The 22,716-nt window shown below is 49.2% G+C and overlaps 1 protein-coding gene across 2 annotated transcripts in view; it reads right to left on the bottom strand.

The window, feature by feature from the left end:
* SETX (senataxin) overlaps positions 1-22,716 on the bottom strand; it is a 674,415-nt gene that overhangs the window by 243,649 nt on the left and 408,050 nt on the right. For both annotated transcript variants that reach the window (XM_085613922.1, XM_085613923.1), the window contains exons 11-12: positions 21,271-21,441; positions 17,655-17,890 (exon numbers count right to left, since the gene is read on the bottom strand). In XM_085613922.1, the coding sequence (XP_085470048.1) occupies positions 17,655-17,890; positions 21,271-21,441 (407 nt within the window). The remainder of the gene's footprint in view (positions 1-17,654; positions 17,891-21,270; positions 21,442-22,716) is intronic.

The following is a 22,716-nucleotide window of genomic DNA, read 5'->3' as shown; positions in this document are numbered from 1 at the left end:
ACTCTCTCAGCAAGTACCCCTTGGACTGGCTCAAAGCATAAATACCCAACACAGGAGCAAAACAAAGTGTGAGTATTCAGCACCTGGCTGTCATCAGCCTTTCTGAAGCAGTTATCAGACCTGGGCCAGAAACTTTTCCACCTTAAAAACAGATACTGCGCTCCCCTCCTTCACCCCAATCATCTAACGGTGGCAGTGTTAGAACTAATCAGCAGACCCTTACTAACAAAGCCCCCATAGAGTTTATAAAGGTAGCACTGTCTCCATCCACCTCTTTCCAGGTCTTCACCCTCCAGCTACAGGAATGCAGGCAATACACTTACACAGCCGGAGGAAGCTGTCCTCATCCTTCATTGTGTGCCATGCCAAACAAGGGGCATCCAAAAAAGGACCCCACTGGCTTCAGTACTCATACACAAACACTCTTACTATCACACATGTACTAAATGCATACTATACAATTATTCAACATGACACTTGATGTCAGCACAGGTTCTGGGTTTTACCCATCAGCTGAACTTTCTCACAAATATTGCCTTATGTTCTCAGTATTGAAAGTGTTTATAAAGAATCCACCTCTTCTTCTCATACATCCAAAGGGACATTCAGTTACTGGGCAGTACAAGTCGGATGCTGATGTGTCATTGAGAGGAGAGACCTTTGCCAAGATAGCTCTTGTAGCTCATTGTCTTGTAAATCGACGTAACCGGTATGCTGTGCACCATCTTGATATTCTCCTTCACTGGGTCCCGATAGTGGAATTGCAGGTAAGAAGCTATGCTTCCCTTTGCTTCTGTGTGATTTTTCATAGACTAGGTTGGATCTTGTAGAACAGGTGCCCTAATGGTAGCAGTTTATTTTCTGGGAAATAAGATAGGACCAAGTTTTCCTGAAATGGCCTCTTCAAAAGTAAATCTGTATTCTTTTGTACTGGCTAATCTACTCACCAAAGTTCTTGATTATACCAACCTCAAAAGTCTTCAGTTCCTCTGCCCCCCCCCCCTAGAGTCAGAATACTTGATGGACAGCTTTGATGGAGATGTGGTGGAGTCTGTCATGCCACAATTGTTGGTTGGGCAGGAGGTATCACAAGTCGCCTCAAAACAGAAAGCACTTCAAAAAACACTTTCTATTCTTCTGAACCAGTACTACATGGCAGGAGTGTGCACAGCACCATGTGCTGCATACTTTAAGACAACTGAAAAGGCAAGATATAGGTTTTGGTTTATGTTCAGGACTAAAACAGGACACTCCCTTTAAACAAAAAAAGATATTATACATATACACACACTTTTTATTTACTTATTTATTGATTTACAAAGAGTCGCAGTCAAACTATCCTCACAATATTTGACTAAGAGGGAAGATGCTTGGGCACTCAAAATTACAGTAGCTTTTGACAATGCACCAGTGGTATGCATGGTATAGGGAGCACTTTTCTTTGATGTTACATGATCTTCAGGAAAGTTGTAGATCACTCATCTCAGTCAGGAATCTACATTCACAGATCTACTGAAAGCTCATGTATAAGTGGTCCAGTTTTCCTCCCTTTCTATCAGCCAACAAAAATCTACTTTGCATTTTGTAACCCGATTTCAAAGTAGAACATGTGAGACGTAATGCAATTTTAAAAGATTTTGTGGTACTGGGTTAAGCCCCAACTATGTCTCCAATGCATCCTTAATATATTTACTCTTGTCCTGTTATTCCCATTGAACTTGAATGTGGTCTAATTCCAAATGCGTAGAGATGATTCAGAAGAGAACTGCCTTCTCATCAAGACAAATTCTGAATGGATCAGGCTAGCTACTGGACAAGCCAAAACATCTGCAACAATAGTTTAGTTGGGCACTGTTTCTCCATGGAAATATTTAGGCAAATAGAGGGATTAGAATTAACTGCAGTTGGGGCTGCCGCGACACCAGTAAAGATAATGTCGGTCTCCAAATTAAATCAAAGTTTTAAGACACAGGCAAGTTTCATATCTTCCAAAAATACGTCCATCTTTGTTTTCCTGCAGTTTCCTTTTCCTTGCTATGGTGCTGCAGTTTGAGCTTCTGCAGTCCACACTTCATGGTGGTTGTGTAAGAGGAAGCCCTTTAACCAGAAGTATTTCTTTCGGATCATTTTGCTTCATTTTTTTCAATGCAGACTCCTCCACCATTTACCTATCCTGTTTCAAATAATTTAGGGACTCACGGTTGTATTTAGTGTCTCGCAAAGCGTTCGGAACCTAGTGTATCCCTACACACAGTTTGCCCATCATTGTGAAGCCTTTTCCAACTGATATGAAGCAGCAGTTAGGGTCACCAATACTACTGCATGTCAAATAGAGAACAAAGTTACTCCTTTCAGGCACTTGACTTTCCCCATATAGGAGTCACACATTCAAGTCTTCCTGTAGAAGGCGAGTAAGTAGTCTGAAATCTACATACATCATTACACACTCATTAACAAAATAAACTCAATGTTATTTGAATTCTATAACTATAAGAGGAAAAGGACTTTTCTTTATAGGAAAGTAAAAAGAGCACTTATAATTATGACCCAGGGGCGTGGCCAAGAAGGTGGATGGTTGAGACATATTTCTTTGTCTCTCTGTCCCTGCCACCAAATCAGCATCATAAGGCGCCCTTCCTACTATCCATGAGCGCTCTTTGGTCCACATTCAGGCTGCGGATGCTGTGGCCATAGTCCATGCCCTGGCTGCTGCATGGTGGTTGGCCCTGCAGCCTCCTACATACTGTCTGCTGCTGTGCCCCAAATGATGACTCAGTGGCCATCCGTGGAGTGAGTCCTACCGTGGAGTGAGTCCTACCATGGGAGACTCCACTTACTTGGCTCCTGACATTGGGGAGCGGTCGAGCTCCTGATCCTGGACAGCCACCATGTGGGGCCTGGGCAGCCACGGTCCTCCACTTTGCCACTGGCACCTATCGGGCAGGGCAGGAGTAGGAGCGGAGTTTCTCCTTTCCATGTGGATTACCACAGGCCACCTCCCTCGGAGATCTTTGGAGGAAGACCGTCGCCGCCTGGGGCGCTTGAACGATCGCTACAAGGCCTTGGTATGCCTGAAGGACGGGGGTCTCCTGGGTGGCCTCCCCACTCCACAGCGGACAATTCTACTTGGGGTTTCCACCTGTTTGTGTTGCGGACAGCCCTGGCCCGCTTTGCCCCTTAACCTGGGGACTGAGAACAACCACAGCTGAGCCCCATTTGCGAATATCACACAGACTGAAAGTCTGCCGCCGCCTGTACCTGGCTTTGGGACACCCGGCCTCAAGCCCAGGTCCCCTGCGTGGGGTGGAGTGTAGGGCCTCGGCTTTGCCTCATGGAACAACAGCTCGACCTTTAGACCCATGCTGAAGACTTGGAAACTGGCTAACGGCTTAATGTGCGCATCAAGGGGTCCCGACAAATGCAGAAGGTGCCGACCTAGGAGAATATGTTGGCACTCTCTTTCGGCATTTCCTGGGGGACCTAGGCAGACAAAGACAAAGCTGGACTGGGTCCATCGTGTGGGAACACCGAAACCAGAGAAAGCCCCTCCTGCATACATCCTAGTGTGTGTCCACGATTTTCAATTGAAGGACAATAAACTTCGCAAAGCACCTGATTTAGAGGTCACACACCTGTGTTTTACCAAGACCCTGCATCCATTACGTAGTAAAATTCATTGAGGACCTGTGAAGGTGATACGCACCAGACCTTCTACAGAGGTCAGCTCAGAGACAGAGCTATGTTTATGTTTAGGATTTTGTAAAGCGCATGGCTACCCAAGGGCTTTACCACGCTGATGAGTGCTGAACTGGATAACTGTGCATGGTAACGGTATAGAGGGGGAACAAACAGGTCTTGAGTTTTTTCCTAAAAGTTAGTTCACCTTCAAGTAATCATATACCGAGTGGGAGGCCATTCCATAACTTTGGTACCAGGTGTGCGAATGATCTTCCGCCCCATCTTGCTCTTTTGACACTAGTAGTGCTAAGAAGGTGTTCTTGAGATGATCTTCGGAGTCTCGCTGGGGAATAATAAAATACCAGACCTGTGAGCTTAACTGGACCTTTATTCTTTATGGCCTTATGTGCAATGCAAAGGGATTTAAACGTAATCCTTGCGTCAACCGTCAGCCAGTGGAGCGGTTTCAAAGACATACAGGGACATGACTTTGAGTAGAAGCTTTGCTGCCGCATTTTGCACCACATGAAGTCTTTATTACATACTTTGGTGAGCCCACATAGAGAGAATTACCTTAGTCAAAACGGGAAACTAGGAGGGCTTGAATCAGTTTTTCTTAGATGATCTGGGATCAGTGCTAATATCTTCCAGATCAAGTAGACCAAAGCAGATGCCAGACAATTTTTCTGCTTATTGTTCTATCCTGAGGGCTCTATCCAGCCACATTCCCAATTTTTTTTATAGGGGATTTGGGATCTGGGGTGTTGCCCATGCAATTTGGCCAGCTATTCAGTGGTCTAGGTATGACCATGTTCCCGAATATCAATAATTAAGTTTCTTTGCAATTTAATTTCCAACCGCAGTTCCTCATCCAGTTGGCCACTCTTTCCTAGCAAGATACCAGTAGTTGATGTTCAATATTCGGCCCATTTGCCAAAGAAACCACCAACTCAGTATCATCATCAGCAATTTATTTATTTTACAGTGGATCATAAAAGTAGAAACAAATAGCATAATAAATAAATACATAAAAATACGATTTTGCATAAAACAATAAATAACCATACGAGTTAAAAAAGACACTATAAAAGGGCACTAGAATGCCTTGCGTTTTCACTATTAAAAATGTAGAAATGTCTAAATCTCGAGTAGTGCCTTCATCTATAGGATATAAAATGTTACAATACAGCACTCGATACATTATAAAAATTCTTGCAAGGAAATCGTGGCAGGCTTTATGCGCTTTGCTTGCTTAATTCAGAAAGCCTTGAGAAACTTTGCTACACAAAAAACACTGACTAGTGTCGCTCTGCCATATTCTGAATCTTTCCCCGAGCACCCTACAACCCAAATTTTTACACAGGGGAGCAATCCATTTTGCACGTATTTGCTTATAGAACGGGCAAAAAAACAAAACATGAACAAGCGATTCAGGACAATTCTCACAACCTGGGCACGTTTCACCATTTTGCCACCTTTTCCTGTTGCCATCGATTGGTAAATGACCGTATGGGTAGGGTATCATACCTAAATTGCAGATAAAGTTTCACAGCCAGTGGAGGGGCAATTTTGTTAATCGTGCCTTCATAGGCAGCCAACGGCTTCCAGTCAATATAGGAGACCGATAAAGAGCCTTTGCACACCCTAACATTGTCACCTGCCACGTTTTCCCAAAACAGTCCCTTTATACTGGCCTTGCCAATCAAGCACGTTTTCAGGAGTGGTCTAATATTCCTTCAGTTGCATCTGTAAAGTAGTTCCTCATAGCAAGGAACCATGGTATTTTCCGTGCAAACTGGGAAACAAGAGATCTTTAATACACTCACTATAAGACTCGAGGGCAGGAGTTGTCCATAGCCTATACCAGAAGGTAAGCATTCTACATGCTGTCTTGTCAGCAATTTTTTTCACCCCAAGTCTAAATATAGCAGGGCCAATGGTGTGCTTACGGGGAAATTCAATGAAGTTCTTAAGAACCTTTGCTCCACTAAGGATAGGCCCTCAATATGGGAATAACCACAGCTTTGGACCGTAGAGAACCGCCCCCAAGGCATTCACATTATAAATTTCAAATGCTGGAGCCACCCTTTTTGAGATTGCTTTTCTGTGAATTTTTCCTATGTGTGCTGTGTGTTGAATCAAAGATAGGTGGGCTTTTGCCATCTGTGGTGCCCAACTTAGGTTCTTAGTCAATCTAATCCCCAAGTACTCAAAACTTGGTACCACATCTAAAATTGTGTCACTCACTAGCATACTTCTCTTGCAGATTGTCGACATATGTCTGCTAAAAATAATACATTTGGTCTTGGAGCTGTTAAGCGCCAAGTCTCGCTCCACACAAAACAATTGGAACGATTTAAGGAGCTTCTGCAAGCCCTGCGGCATTTAGAGATTAACAACGTGTCGTCCGCGAAAAGAAGTGCGGGACCCTCTGCCCACCTATCCCAGGTGCATCACACCCATTTCGATCTAAAAAGCTGATTACACCATGTATAATGTGAAAAGGGTGGGCGCCAGAACACACCCTTGCCGAACCCATTGATCAATGCGGATCGGACAAGGCCTGTCCTGCCCCCACCTCATCTGGGCAAGTGTGTCGGCACCACTGAGCATCATCTGCATAGGAGACAGCCAAGATACTGAACTCCTGTACAATTGTAGCCGGTTGTGGAATGTGAACGTTAAACAGGGTCAGGATGAGCGACGATCCCTGTGGCACTCCACATATGGATAGCAGACTATCAAAGATGCAAGCATTTTCTGTGACTTGATAGGATCTGTCTTCTTTAAGGAGGTGAGCCAGGGCGTGGCTAAGATGGCGGCCGAGTGAGACGTGTTTCTCCGTCTCTCCGGCGCTGCCGATCATCGCACGGAATATCTAGCCCCCTGATGCCCATCCGCTCCTGCTCTGCCCCCCTTAGGTGCGGACCATTTACCTGCTGCCTCTGGTACCCCCTCTTTCGGGGAACGGCGATACCCTGTACGACGGGCGGGCCTGCCCGGCCCCGGCCTCGTTGCGGCCCTCGGTGGTGACTTGCTCGCAGTGCCGGACAGCGAAGAGATCGGAGCTGCGGCACCCCTGGGCACTGTCTGATGACACTGGCGGCGTGACTGTGGTATCGCCCCTGGTGGTGGTAGGAGCGACGGCAGCGGTTCACGGTGACCTGGGTCCGCGCAGTGGTGGCCGCCATTTGCGGACTGAAGGAGCTGGTGTGGCGTCAGCCGCTGCGGGAGGCCTGCGAGTGGGAGCGCTGTGATTGGCGGACCCTGAGGCCTTCTGGGTCCGCTCCCTGGCAGAGAGACGCTGCTCAGTGATTCCGGTGGGGCCCTCCGGTCCCGGCATTGCTGCGACCCGGCGGCCCCTTAGATTCCTCTGGTGCTGCCGCTGGGCCTGGGATCGTCGGCGGTGTTGCCTGGGGAGGGTCCCCTGCGCCGGCTGGAGTGTGCAGGAGCGGAGAGGCGGACCTGCTGCACGGGCTGAAGATTTCCTGGCGGGTCTTCACGCCCCTATCGGCCTCATCGCTTTCACGCGCCCCTGGTGAGTGCGGGCTGCTGGGGGCTGTGCTCGGTCCACATTTTGGCGGACGGTGGGGTTGGCGCTGTTGGGGTGCGCCGGGAACCTGGCTGGGGTCCTGTAGCCTGCTGCTGGTGGCGGTGTTCCACGTGTCTTCTGTGCTGCCAGTGCACTTGTGTCGCGGCGCGTTGGGGGCTACTGGAGAGTTCCCTGCCCTTACCTGAGTGCCAGAGAGTATGGTTGAGGGCGCGGCAACTTTGGATCCTGGGACTGCTTTTCGGTCCGCAGTTCGGCGGGCGGTGCTCCCTGGCCGAGGCTCTGCAGTGAGGGGCCAGTGGTGAGGCCTGATCGGTCCGCATTTCGGCAGATGGTGAGATTGGAGCTGCTGGGGTGCGCCAGGGACCAGACTGGGGCACTGTTATCGGCCGCTGGTGGTGGTGCTCCACGTGGTCCTGTGCTGGCAGTGATCTTGTATGACGGAGCGCTGGGTCCCCTTGTATGTTCCCTGCCATTACCTATGTGTGGCGGGTCTGACTGAGGGCGCGGGGGATCGGTGGCTCTGGCTCCTGGGCCCACTTTTTGGCCTGCAGTTCGGCGGGCGGTGCGCTTTGCACAGTGTGCTTCAGTCGAGGATTGGTGGTGAGGCCGGCTGGATCTGGGGGACTGGGACTCTCTGCTGCCGCTACCGGTGGGCCTCACACTGCCTTACGGTTGAGGGGCACTAGCTGCTGGAGTGGTGGCGGCACTCGGGTCGCGCATCGGCGGCCGGTGAGGGTGCTGGTTACCCGCCGGTGTCCTGGAGTTGAGCTAGGGTGGTGTTGGTGTGCAGGACTGCTCCTTTGGTCTCGGGGGCCTTGCTGCTTTGGCTGCTTGGTGGGGGGCCCGGGTTGCCGTCATGTCCTCCACTAAGGCTCGGCGAGATAAGACCATGAGGGACGCTCTGCAGCGGTCCGCGGGACAGTCCTCTTCCCAGTCGTCTCCCCCTACGCCATCTTCGGAGGACAGCAACCAACCGGCCACTAAGGCCTTTATGCTCGACCTCTTCTCTGCCATTAAGGAGGACATTCTAGAACTCCGCTCCCACTATCTTCTGACCTTCGAGAAGTGCGGCACGACGTGGACGCTCTCGGGGACCGCGTCGTCACTGTGGAAGAGCATGACTTAGGGCGTGAAGACGATATGCATCAACTTCAGCAGGAAATCCTCCTTCTCAGGGAGCAAAACCTCGACTTGCATGCCCACGTCGAGGACCTCGAAAACCGGTCCCGACGGAATAACATTAGAATTTGTGCGGTGCTGTGGAAGGGTGAGGGGGATGATCTCCGAGACTATGTGCTTCAGCCTTTCCGGCAGATTCTCGGGGAGGAGACAGAGCGGGACATTCAGATGGATCGCGTGCATCGGGTTGGCTTGCCGAGGGCTCCACCACCGGACATATTGGTTTGCATGCACGATTTTCAGCTTAAGGAGCAGATTCTGCGCAGGGCCCGTGAGCTTAATCCGGTGCAGTTTCGCAGTCACCAGCCGGCCCTCTTCCAGGACTTAGCTGCCTCTACTCTGGTGAAGCGCAGGGAGTTAAAGCCCATCACTACTCACCTGCGCGAGAATAACATTCCAACATTCCTTACTCGTGGGGTCATCCCTTCCGTCTTATTTTTAAACACCAGTGCAAACTCCATCAGCTCCGCTCATTGACTGCAGCTTATGAGGCTCTGGGGCTGGAGCGGCCCTCCTCCCTGTCTGGGGTAGCTGGCGCGCCTTCGCGGCGGCGTAGACGCTCGGATGGCTGGCAGCAGGTGGGCTGCTCCCCCTGGTCCTCGGAGCCCGACATGTCCACTAGTCTTCTGGAGCGGGAGGTGGCGGTTACTTGGGTGGCGCAGGTGACGGACAGCAACGGCGCTCCATGAATCTGCTATAGCTAGCATAAGGTGGATTTTCTCTTGCGGCGCCGGGGCGGGGGGGGGGGGTGGGAGGTCCTTGGCTGGGGGTGCTTGTCGTCAACTGCCCTGTGGGGGTTGGATGGCTGGTGCCCTTCGTGCCAAGGTGTCGTCCTCCTGGATTCCACGTTCCCCACATCGTTTGTTCTACATGACGGACTGTTGTCCCCTTTCGGGGCCTTTGGTTCTGTGTTTTGCAGTGTCTTTTCTATGTTTGGGGTGTTTTTTGCTTCTGGGGTCAGGGGTGAGAGGGCATGGGTTGTTTTTGGGAATGTGTTGGGGCTCCGCATCAGTCCTCTTCGGGGCGGGGATCTGTTTGTCCCCGAATTATTGGCGGTAGGTCTGCCTCCTTGCTCTGGGTTCTCGCGCTCGATAATTGGCTATTCCTCCCTTGTCTTTCATGAGAAGGAGTCTTAAAGTGGTGAGTCTGAATGTTCGGGGCTTAAAAAATCCAGTTAGACGCTCAGCTATTCTATCCCTCCTGGAGGGCGCAGGGTTGATGTGTGTTTATTACAGGAGACTCATCTTCTCTCTAAAGATATTAAGCGGATGAGGGATCGGCGTTTCCCTCTGCAAGTGTGGTCTTCGGGGGCGGCTAAGACGAATGGGGTGGCAGATCTTTTTTGTGCGCGTGCTCATTGTAAGATTCTCGCCCAGGTTGCTGACTTGAAGGGGAGACTTCTGGCGCTTCGCGTGCAATGGGGGGACATGTGCTTCACTGTAGGGTCAATATACGCCCCGAATGAGCATCAGGAGTCTTTCCTAAAGATGGCCTTTTCTGAGGTGTTGGCCTCGCCTGAATCTCTGATATTAGTGGGGGGGGACCTGAATGTGGTGATGGATGCGGGTCTGGATAGGTCAGGGCAGCGGTCACATCAGGCGGGTGCTCTCTCGCCGGGAGGCAGACGATGGTGGAGTGATGGCGGTCTGCATGATGACTGGCGCATACAGCACCTCACCGAGCGCGATTATACTTTCTACTCAGCAGCGCACAAAACTTATGCCCACCTTGATCATTTTTTTGCCTCTACCTCCCTTTTGCCATGCCTGATCGATGCGACCATCACTCCCCGCTCCCTGTCCGACCATGCACTCATTTCTGTGCAACTCAACTCTCCGACGGTCCGTCCCTCTTCGTCTGGATGGCGCCTGCGCGAATCTTTGCTCAGTTCCGACTCCACGGTTACTCGTATTCGTGACGCGATCATGGCTTATTTGGCGGTTAATGATCAGGGCACTATGTCTGTGGCGGCGGTTTGGGAGGCCCTCAAGCTGGTGGTACGGGGGGGGGGGGGGGGGGGGGGGGAGTTCCTTGCGCTGGCGGCTGCGTTTGCACGTCTTCGTAGGGATAAGCGCGTGGAGCTGGAGCGTGAGGTTGGGGCCCTGGAGTCCATCCATAAGCGCACTGGAGCGCCCAGGGTGTGGAGAGTGCTTGAAACGAAGCGGCGTATGCTGAAACACCTGGATCTCAACAGGGCCGAATGTGTGCTGTTGCGTCTGCGGCATAAATTTTACCTTAGCGGGGATAAGGGGGGGGGCGTTTATTAGCCCATAGGCTCCGAGCGAGCACGCAGCGCGCTGTGATCCAGTCCATTCGAGACGCTGGGGCGGTGGAGCAGACTACTGACGCCCTTATTGTGGATTTTTTCCGGCAGTTTTATCAGCGCTTGTATACCAGGGAGGCGACCTATCCGGCGGAACGAGAGGCCTACCTTGCCTCCTGCCGTATCACACCGCTGTCCACGACCTCTGCTGATGCGTTGGAGTCTGCCATCCGTATTGAGGAAGTCATATCGGCAATAGCTCGCCTTAAGGTCGCCAAATCGCCTGGCCCTGACTGTTTTTCCACTTTGTTTTTTAAGACATTCTGTGCTGAGCTGGCTCCGCTTTTAACGCGTCTTTTTAACTCTTTTCTGGAGACGGGGGAGGTGACCCCCACTATGTCGGAAGCGGCGATTACGGTTATCCTTAAACCGAGGGACTGTGGCTCGTATAGGCCAATCTCCCTCTTAAATATCGACGCCAATTTGTTCGTGGGCATTCTGGCGGCTCGTCTCAGTCCACTGATGGATGGCATCATAGACCCGGATCAATCAGGGTTCATTCCTACGCGCCAGGGAGGGGACAACACCAAGCGTCTTCTCCATCTTATTGACTTGGTCCATCGGTCTCGAACCCAAGCTTGTCACCTTTCCATTGACGCCGAGAAGGCCTTTGATCGGGTGGACTGGGACTATATGTTCGAGGTCCTGCGTACTTTTGGCTTCAAGCAACACTTCCTTCGCTGGGTGCACTGTCTCTATGCCGCCCCTAAGGCGTCGGTGAGGGTGAATGGGTGCCGGTCTTCCCCCTTTCCCATCACTAGAGGGACGAGACAGGGGTGTCCCCTATCTCCACTGTTATTCGCGCTCTATATGGAGCCTTTTGCCCAGCGCATATGGTCAAATCCGGATGTCGAGGGCCTTAAGTTTGGCGCCGATCATTCATAAAATTAGTCTCTATGCGGACGATGTTATTCTCTCTCTTACCCACCCACGCACCTCTTTGCGGTATTTGTTGCGAGAGCTCCGCGATTTTGGCTCGGTTGCAGGATTTAAAGTCAATTTTTCAAAATCGCTGGTGCTTAACCTTTCTATCTCTGAAGAGGAAGTTGGTGATCTGCAGCAGGACCTTGCCTTCCAATGGGTGCACTCTGATATCTCCTATTTGGGGATTCTCTTGGCCTCATCGGTTGTCAAAACGGCCCAACTTAATTATAAATTATTGGTGGAGCAAACTACTAAATGGCTATCTGATTGGTCTCGCCTGGCCCGGTATGGGCGGCTCGCGGTGGTCAAGATGACGGTGTTGCCGAGGGTCCTTTACTTGTTTCAGATGCTCCCCGCGCAGCCGCCTTCAGGTGCCATCCGCAAGTTGCAAGATCTGCTTAATAAGTTTTTATGGCACAATAAGAGGCCAAGGCTCGCCTTATCGCTCGTTACTACGCCGAAGGCTGCCGGAGGGTTGGGTTTTCCGCTGTTGAGGGCGTATTATCAGGCCTCTTGCCTCCGATATATCACGGAGTGGAACCGCAAGCATTGGCTTTTTATGGATCAGACCGTCGCGGGTTGTAATATCTGGCGTGAACTTTGGCTTCCGCAGAAGCACAGGGCGTGGGGTCTCTATTCATCCTCGGTGACTTCTCCGACTCTTAAGGTGTGGGATCAGTTAATGAGCTCTCGGGGATGGACCACGTTCCCCTCCCCTATGACGCCTATCGTGGACAACCCCAATTTTCCGCCGGGATGCGCGTCGCCTGTTTTTCAGCGCTGGCGTGAAGAAGGCTGTAAGAGAGTGGGTTCCCTATTGGAGCCGGATGGTGTGATCCCTTTCGCCCAACTGCGCAAAGACTATTTTGACCTGCCGTCCACCGACGCCTATCACCACGCACAGCTTGCACATTGGGTGACCCTCCCTCACAACTTCGCCTGGACGTCCCGTTCCTTAACCGCTTTTGAGCGCTGGTTGATTTACAAGAAAGATGATCGGAAGCTCATTTCGGAGCTATATGCACTGATAATGGCACGTCCTACGCAGCAAAGGTCGAAGGCGCAGGTTCACTGGGAGACTGAGCTGGGGCGTCCGTTACCGAGCAAGGAGTGGGAGCACGTTTTCTACCGTGTCCACCATACGGCGTCCGACACGGCGGGGGCCGAATCTGCCTATAAAGTGGCGTCATACTGGTACTATACTCCGGCGCGCATTCAATCTTGGGACCCTACTAAATCCGGTCTTTGTTGGCGGGGTGTGGGCAGTCTGGCACTCTTGTTCACTTGCTGTGGCGCTGCCCGAAGTTGGTGTGGTACTGGGCGGCGATCTTGGATGACCTTGACGAGGCGTTTCAGATTAAGCTGCCGCGGGAACCTGCGCACACGCTGTTGGGTCTCCCTCATCCCAAGTGCTTTCCCCTGTGCACGATGCGGGGTAGGCAACTGGCATTGGCGCTGCTTGCGGCGCCGCATGTTCTGTTGGCGCAATGGGGCTCTCCGGCTGCGCCGGATCCGAGGGACTGGATCCGGAGGCTCTGGCATCTGCTGGCGATGGAGCGTCTATCACTCAGAATCGATGGGAGGGGTTCGGACTATGTGAAGATTTGGGCCCCCTTTTTGCGGCTTCTTTCCAAGGAGGTACGGGAAGTTACGCGCCCTAAATATTTGCAAATTCTTCAGCTTATCCCACTGGAACCGGCAAGGGGCACTGGGGAGGTTTGATTCCACGTTGATCAAGACTGTCGACTCTCAGGGCTTCGGGGTGGTGGGTAGAGGCTGATGCGGAGAGGGAGGGGAGGGGAGGGGGACGAGGGGGTTTATATGTTTTGGACTCTTCTTTTAAACCTGTGATACGCGAGCGCATGCCTGACAGGCCTGGCCTGTGTTCCATCCTTTTATTGCGGGGTCGCCCTCCGGGCTGTAGACCTGTGTGCTGTGTATGGCATATTTTGTTTCGCTCTGCCAGCCACCGGATGTAGGCAGTCGAGCTGTGTACTTTGCAGGTGTATCACTGAATAAAAAGATTGATTCTAAAAGGAGGATAGCCAATCCAAGGCTTTGTCCTGAATTCCTACTTCCCTGAGCCTATCTCTCAATATGGTATGGTCTACAGTGTCAAACGCTGCGCTTAAGTCAAGGAGCAAAACCCTGTTGTTCAGTATGTCTTTAAGCTCCTTCGTGACCGCCAGAAGTGCCAGCTCCGTGCTGTGTTGGGTACGAAAGCCCATCTGGGTAGGATAAAGAAAGTCATTATCCTTGGATAGTGTCCCGTTGACATGTTTCTCCAAAAGTTTACCAACAAAAGGGAGTAACGATATGGGTCAGAGGTTGCCAGGTACTGCTGGGTCTAGATGAGGTTTTTTGTAGTGGTTTAAATACTGCATGCTTTCAGTTTTTGGGGACAAGTCCAGAGTCTAATGAGCGATTGAGTAACTCAGTTAGCGAGGGGAGAATTACATTTATCCCTTTGTATAGAATATGTGGGTGTGCAGGGTCTAGTGGAGATAGTTCCAGGCATTCTATGGTTCCCTGTACTCTACCTCTGATGGCCCAAGCAGGGACCCCTCAGACAATCTCCATCTCCACTTACCTTCCTTCCAGACACAGAGGCTGAGGCTCTGGAACAACCCTTACAAATAGAAGAGGTTATTTGGGCCACCGCCCGCTTAAAGCCAATGAAGTCGCCTGGGCCCAATAGCTTTAGCACACAATTAAAAAACAAATTCTGCCACGAGTTAGCCCCCCTGCTTACCTGTCTTTACAACTCCTTAGACAACTCCAGCTCCTTCACTGACTCCATGTTGAAAGCAGTTATTTCGGTCAATACGAAGCCAAGCCAGGACCAGGCCCTCTGTGGGTCATTTAGACCTAGCTCTCTCTTGAACATAGATTCAAAGTTGTTTACTAGTATCTCATCTGAACCCAAATATACCTGGCCTGATAGAGCCCGAACACGAGGGACTCATAACAGCATGCTAATGCGGCGATAACACCAAACGCCTGCTGCACCTCCTAGAGAAAGTCCATAGGTTATGGAAAGAGGCACTACTTCTCTCCATCGATGCCGAGAAGGCCTTTAATCATGTTTACTGGCCTTACCTTTTTGAGACACTGCAGAAATTTGGCCTTGGTGAGAGGTTTTGCAGATGGGTCAGATGAGTCTACAGTGCCCCCTGAGCTTCTGTCTAGTGGCATGCACCCCCTCCATTTACTATACAAAGGGGCGCACACACCCCTGTGTCCCCTCTCATTTTGGCTATATACATGGAGCCTTTGGCACAATGGCAGAGAAACAATCCGATCATTGCTTGGATCCCCTTTGGAGGTGATCATCACCTAGTCAGCCTCTACGCTGGTGATATCATTCTATCGATCACCGACCCAATTTCCTTGATTCCCGCTATGGTCGTAGATATCCAGACCTTTGGCGAGATCTCCAAATTTAAAGTAAAGAGGCAGAAATTCCAGATTATGAACCTCTCAGTCACTCCCCTTCAAGAGCATATCTTGCGCTACATGTTTCCCTTCGAATGGGCCAAGGACGCTATACCATCCTTGGGTATTGAGCTGGTCCCGACTCTCCCTAAGACCTTGTCTTTTAAATATACCACCTGACTTCTCAAATACGCAGGGACCTGTTCGCATGGAACAGTCTCTGCCTCGTTTGGATGGGTAGAATAGCATCTTACCGTGAATACTTTACTGGTTAAAAACCCTACCTTTGACCCCATCACACACTGCCTTTCACTCCCTCCAATTGCACATCAACAAATTCTTGTGGGACGCCAAAAAAACCCACCTTTATCAACACATGCTTTACCACTCGAAGCAAGATGGTCGGCTGGCAGTTCCTCTACTACTCCGCTACTACCAAACTATACAACTCCGATTTCTGGAGGAATGGAACTGCCCGCTCTCTGAAAAACATTGGTTCATGGATCAAACAATCGCTGGTTCCAACATATGGAAAGAAGTCTGGTTGCCACGTAAACATAGGACTTGGGGCCTCTACTCCTCGCCGGTGATTAGCTCTACACTCAAAGTGAGGGACTCTAGCACTCAGCAGGTCTCACGACTTTCCTCTTCCCAATAACCCCGATTTTAGCTAACCCAGATTTCTCCTCGGGATGGAACCAGAAATGTTCCGGCAATGCAACAAAGAGGGTTGCAAAAATAATGGGATGCCTCTTTGATCTTCATGAGCATATCTCCTTTGACCAGTTCAAGGATCATTATTCTTTGGCAGTCGTAAAATGGTATTATTCCACATTTAACTGATAAACATGCACTCATACTTTGATGCTCGTCGTGTTTTAGCAAATTAAGCAGGCAAATATATCAAAACACACCTCCGACAGATAATTATAAAATACAAATATATGTTAATATTTGCCTGTATTTAAGGAAATGTCATCCTGTTTTTAAATCCCCATGGTGTCTAGCTGATGAGCAGCTGGTCTGGAATTCATGAAGGACAACAAGGAGAGTCACTCACAAAAAGTACAATTTTCAGTAGATTGTTTTCGGTCTGTAGGTTATCTGTAAAAAGGAGTGGGAGGATATTTTCTACAGGGTATTTCACACAGCACATAACATGGCCAGTACTGAGAATGCCTATAAAATTGTTTGTTACTGGTATCTGACCCCAGCGCAACTCCACAAATGTAAAGCAGGGCGCTTGAAAGAATGCTGGCAGGGGTGCGGAGATATTTTTCCCCCTTCTATGGCATTGTCTGAAAGTCACCTATTGCTGGGATCAAGTATTGGCTGACATCGACTCTGCATTTAACACTTCCATCCCAAGGTTCCCGGCATACACTAACCTTGGACTCTTAAACCCCCTGACTTATACGCTACGCTCTAACCGGGGGAGGCAAATGGCCCTAGCCTTCGGGCGGCTCAGCAAATTATTCTATCACCCTGGGGCACCGATTTGGCTTCCGACCACACATCCTGACTACATTGATTGTGGTTTATCCTGGAGATGGATGAAATGTCCTTGTGAGTGGATCTGACCTGCACTTTGTGTCCGGACAGGTGGGCACCCTTCATTCAAATTCTTTCCTCTGAGTTTGGAGAACTGACATGCCCGGCCTATCTACGGCTGCTCCGCATGATCCGCTCTAAGATCCCACAGATGGTTGAGTGCTGCTGGGGATCCTGCTGTTTCCCTTTCCTACACCACACCACATGGTGAGGTCCACATTATCGACCATATAACTGCTGTATTACGGAGAATCGAGGGGTCGGGTTCTTTGACTGGTACTTGTCGGACTTGTGCTGCTGGCCGAAGGGTTGTAGGTGGAAAAGCAGCGATACGAGCACTATAGGTTTTATGGACAGGTGCAGGACTTTGGTTGTAGGCAAAGCGCTGTATAAATGTCTTGATTGGTCTTTAATAAACATAATTGTTCCATAAAATTAAGACTCGCATCTTTAGCTGCTCATTTAACTGACCTGTATCTAGAAATTCAAGTCTGGTTTGAAATGATACAACCAGGAAGAGGCCTCACATAGCGGCCCAATAAACGCCTGTCGGGCAATCATGAGTTATCAAATGCTAGCAACAAATAAGCATCTTGGCGGCTCCCACCCAACGCCAAAGGATATTTCATCAAATCATGAGATGCTGGAACATCTAATGCTGAAGGAATGAAGTGAATACTGTTTGCACAGTCCTGCCTGTCTATGCTGGCTGCCAGTGATGTCCAAGTCCAGCACATTTTCAAGTTCCATCATGTCATTAACTCTTCCCTATCCAACTGAATGACAGATCAGGTGTCTCGAGACGGATAGCGATAAGGCATGGATTAAGCAACAAACAAAGCAGCAAAAGAAAATTCTATTAGTTGACTCACTTAAGTCATTAAAAATATTGTTAACTGAATCATGTTTTTAATTAGCAAGTACGACAACATTTGTCAAGTTTCATTGATCGTCAAGTCCTGGGTGTACTTCACCCAAGCACAAAAGAAATGTTAAATCAAGTGCACTTACAATGCCGCCCTCGGTCGCGAAGTTGACTTTGGTTCTCGGCAGGAACTCCGGAGGATTTGGGTTAATAATACATTTAGCGAGCGGGCTCCATCGCAACTGCAGCAGAGCTTTGAACTGTCGCTGTGTAGACACCAGGCCCCCGATCACTTCACACATCACCAGCTGGTTTCGGGCACCCGCAAACTGTCCCTTAGTTTGGACAGACAGGTGGCATGCTGTGTATTTTTCACCATTCCCTAAAATCGGATTACAATGAGGAATAATAAAAAGACACATAAGAAAAAGGAAAGGTGTTCAACATAGATGACATTATCAGGTAGTTGAATGAACAGGTGCCAAGAGCTTTTCACAACCAGACTCTAGAAAAAACACAATATATAGTGAGAATTAAAAACATTTTGAATATGCCTACAGTCTAGAGGAGCAGCGTCCACATGACCATGCAAAGCTACAGGTGAAAACACGGAACTGATGTCAGCCTGGAGGACAATCCCGCACAGACAGCATCACGGGAGTTAAGATTACTAACGGTCATGTCATCATAACCAACCATTCTATAGAACCTGGCCACTGATGAGTGAGGAGGGAAAAAAGAGAACACACTTACGTAAAATATGTAAATGTGCAAATAACAACGCTTATACTGTAGCACTCTGGCCAAAGAAACGTTTGCAAGTTACAGCATGGGGAAGACTGAAGGAAATGTATGGGGAGGCTACCCACTATATACTACAGTGCCAAACCTACAAGAGAAAATTCTGAAATTAACTTCCAGAACAATTAAGCTATCTGCAACTGTTGAAACCTCCCTGTCAGTCCCACAAAACCTTCTTTGAACATCAGGAGCACTACAAAAAAGTAATTCCAAGAAACACAAAAACAGGTACAGGTTTCATGCACACAATCCCCTTGCCTATGGAGGAGGGCAATTTTTTTTTTAAATGCCTCACAGCGTTCAGAAATTCCAGCGGTTAAGAATGACCAGCAAATGAATTCTTTATGAACTATCGCAGGCGTTCGCGGCTCCGCCGATGGCTGCAGATACTGCACACTGCGCCCAGCGCTAGAGTCCGGGTGGGACACAGCAGGAGTGGCAAGTGGCGCCAGGGGAGGGGGACACGGCAGGGGTGCCCCCCCTATTGTTCGCCTTAGCAACATAGATCTGGGGCATTGGGGCATCAACACGGGTGGGACCTCCCATGTTATATCACTGTATGCAGATTAAGCTTTATTCTACATCTAATCGCCCGGGAGGCGGCCCCAGAGCTCCTCCAGATGCTAGAGGAGTTTGGTGGATTCTCTGGATTAAAGCTAAATAGGCACAAATCATTGATATTACCCCTCGCTCGATTGGCGGGCCTTCCCCAGGATGCCCTTCCTCTGCTGGAATTGCGGTGGGAGACAGATCATTTCCGGTATTTGGGCATTCAGGTGACAGCGCAGGATGCACAGATACTACAGCTCAACGTCTACAAGGCAACTGATGCGTTGAAATGATCTTGAGACCCTGCAACACTCTTCCTCGGTCTTTAATGGGTAGATTGGCGATGGCTAAAATGGTGGTGCTACCCCACTGCCTGTACATGTTACAGATTGCACTGTTTCCCATCATACCAAAACAGATATTTAGGACGCTGGACTCCATACCAGTAGACTTGTATTGGGCAGGCCAATGTAGTAGAGTGGTGCTTGCCACATTAAATCGCACATACAAGGGCGGTGGGCTAGAGGCACTGAGATTAGACCTTTATTATTACGCAGCACAGTTACAACATGCTGCTAGGTGGTTTGATGAGGGCGACAGTTCAGAGACGAGGCTGCTCCACGATAGGGCACCAGCAGCCACCCTGCCGTCGCTGCTTCTGGAGGGAGCGGGAGTCTGACACGGTGCCATAGGTGGTTAGGCAGACGGCCCGCACCTGGCAGACCTTTGTGGAGCGAATCCTGAAACATGCTCCATTCCACGGGAACTGTCGGTGAGGGACCCACCACCAGTCAAGAGAGTGATGGCCAACATGTCCTATCGGGCTTGGCAGGAGGGGGATGTAGTGTTCTCGCAGACCTATACCCGGGCGAGAGTTTTATCATATATGAGCAGGCATGCTGTGATTTTGGGCTGGGATGGGGACAATATCTACAATACTCTGCACTCTCGAACATATTCACAGAAAAATGGCCCACATATCCCTCGATCCCGTCTCATACCCAGATCCTGTACATAATTCTCACATGCGGAACTGGCAGGCGCCTCATATCTCTGTTGCATAAAGCCATGAGGGAGGATGCGAATGACCCTCTCCCAAGGGCATTCGCAACATGGAACACAGACAGACACCTCTGTGGGATGGGGACTGGAAGATGGTGAGTGCTCTCTCACACACGATCTCATGTAATGCCCACTTCTGACTTATTCAGTATAATTATGTGCATTGTACATACATAACCTCAGAGAGAATACAGCGCGTGGCTCCAGATAAAACCAATATGTGCCAGGTGCCATAAGGAGGAGGCTAATTTCCTGCATCTGGCCTGGGAGTGACCCGTGGTACAACGATTTTGGACAGAGGTGGTGGAGAGGGTCAGAAGTAGTGTTAGCTGTCGTGTGTACAATTGACGCCAACCCACTGCCTGCTAGGTTTAATACGAAAACATACAAAACAAACAAGGATGGCCTATAAGCTTCAGCAACTACTACTAGTGTTAGTGCGGCGTAGAGTAGCAATTGTCTGGAAAGGTGTGGGGGCACCTGAGGTCACAGCGTTGCTGAGGGATGCATGTGAATGGGCCTTAGCAGAGGAGGTGCACATGTAAAGGTGTCATAGAGATAAGAAACTAGAAGAGGACTTAAGAGCAGGGAGGGAACTCTGACAAGGACTGCTGGTGGAGGAGACACAGGCGAGCCCTCGTAGTACATCTGGGGGCAACGAGCTCTGAAGAGGAAAGGGATTATCTGACTGGTGTATTGGTAAGGACCCACATAGAATAGTTTATGTATGTCTAATGACCGGGAATGTAACTAATACTAATGTGGCCATTTCTAAGCTATTTATGAAGGCTCACTATAGAATGCACTCCTGTGTTAATGGTTACTCATAATGAATAAATAAAGTTAATTAAAAAAAAGCTATCGCAGGCGTTGAGACAGACTCTTCAGAGATACAAAATGTTCTCTTGTTTTTGGAGTTTTATATAGCGTGAACTTGACCCGAAGGAATCAGAGGGCTTTACATGAGCACCAGTTGCTTTACATAAGGACACATTCATTTTTTGTTAGGCACGGGGAGATTATGTGATTTGTCCAAAATAACTGGATTGAGTGTTGCTGTTGACATTTTAAACCGTTTCCCCAAATTGGAGGTCGACCGTACTAGCCATTAGGCCACATCCTCTCCCCTCTTGGTCCGCTACTGCACAACTTTCTATGCAACGAGGCTGGCACAAAGCCATTTGCTCTACATTATTTCACTCCAAAGGCTAGGAAGTTCACGTATTTTGCATTTAAACAGCATTTTGGTTTTTTGAGAATGCAAGCTTTATACCACAAAGGTCTGACATTACCGGCAGTGTCAGAATGCTTGCGCCGTGATGTTTACTAAGAATCATCATATGTACTCACGTGTCTCGTTCAACTGGGAGCGGGTGAAATGTGCCACATGGCCGATGTGATGAACGGGCTGGCCACGCATCTCTCCATCCGCACCGTCACTGCTCTGGGGCTTCACCAGGAAGATCAGGTCGTCGTCCTTCATGTGACACTGCTTGGCCAGATCTGCGTCCCGAATCCAAACTGCAAGTACCAGGAGGGAATTAGTAAAGGAACTTTCAAAACATTCCCACAGCATCCTCTCATACAACTGACTTATGCCGGGGACATTTGTCAAAGTGTTGTTACATTATCTCTTGGAAAGGTACAATATTAAAGATATACCAAGTCAACTGATGCTCAAAGTGTACTAAGGCACAGACATGGACTCATCGTGGACTACCGAATGGCCTTGTCCAGAGATAAAGGGCAGAAGAACAAAGGAAACCTGTTGAAACATAGATTAGCCTCAATTTCTCGCACAGGAGAGACAAAAACTCCTGCTCAATATCGGGGCCGCGGAGTTTCAGGGGACAAGTCAATTTAAATCCTGGTTCCATGTTATGGGAACACTCCATGAAACCAAACACTAGGGAGTCCAGTCCCTTAGTGGAATCTAAAACGGATTCTTAGGCGCTAAACTCTCGAACTCATCACAAAAACAAAAGACACTTTCGATGATTTGCTGAAGATTGCATACATAGGATTTTGTTTCAGCTTCCTTTTTTAGAATAAAGCAGACTTAATTAAAAAGTCAAATAAGCCTGGTGAATAGCAATCCCTTTCAACAGCAAAGCGCAACAGAAGTAAGAGGACTGAAATTTCGAAAAATATGTAACTCCAAAGAAGATTCACATGATTGCTATGAAGGAATCTTCACAGACAAACATTGAAGTAAATTGCCTTCAGAAGCGTCGGTTAATAAAATAAAAAAAATTTAAAACGGGGTCAAGACACTCTAGCCAAACAGACTGAGGCAATAGCCCCGGAGCCATCTGTTCTGGGATCAGCATCTAGACGACAGTATCTTTTTATGGTGTGGCTGGCCATGCCAGAACATCAGATCTCGGACAATGGAACACATACAATAAGGCTGAAGCGACAACTCTTCCCTCGTGGAGTGAACCGTTGCGCCAAGCAGGAAAACATTCAGTGGATTTTTCTTAATATAGAATTATACAAGATACTAAGGCCAACTCCTCTCCCCAACAGGTTAGCTTTGAAACAGAAAAGGGTTATTAGCTTTAATCAAACAACCAGCTGAGGGTGTGGACCTCACTTAGCAGCACTGTCCAAAACAGAAGGTTTCATTCTTCTTTATCCCAAATAATCCCAAAGTCTACATCAATTCTGGCAATGCTTCCTGCTTTACAGAACCTTTGGCCTCTGTAAATGGCGTCAAAGACCCAAGGACATGACAGACGTTCAGATAACACTCCTTGGAGTCTTTTGTTCTGGTACTCAATTGAATGCAAGTTT

This window comes from Triturus cristatus, chromosome 1_2, assembly GCF_964204655.1.
Source record: "Triturus cristatus chromosome 1_2, aTriCri1.1, whole genome shotgun sequence".
Taxonomy (NCBI): Eukaryota; Metazoa; Chordata; class Amphibia; order Caudata; family Salamandridae; genus Triturus; species Triturus cristatus.
Note: the sequence above shows the minus strand (reverse complement) of the source record. Positions and strands in the feature narration are given on the sequence as shown.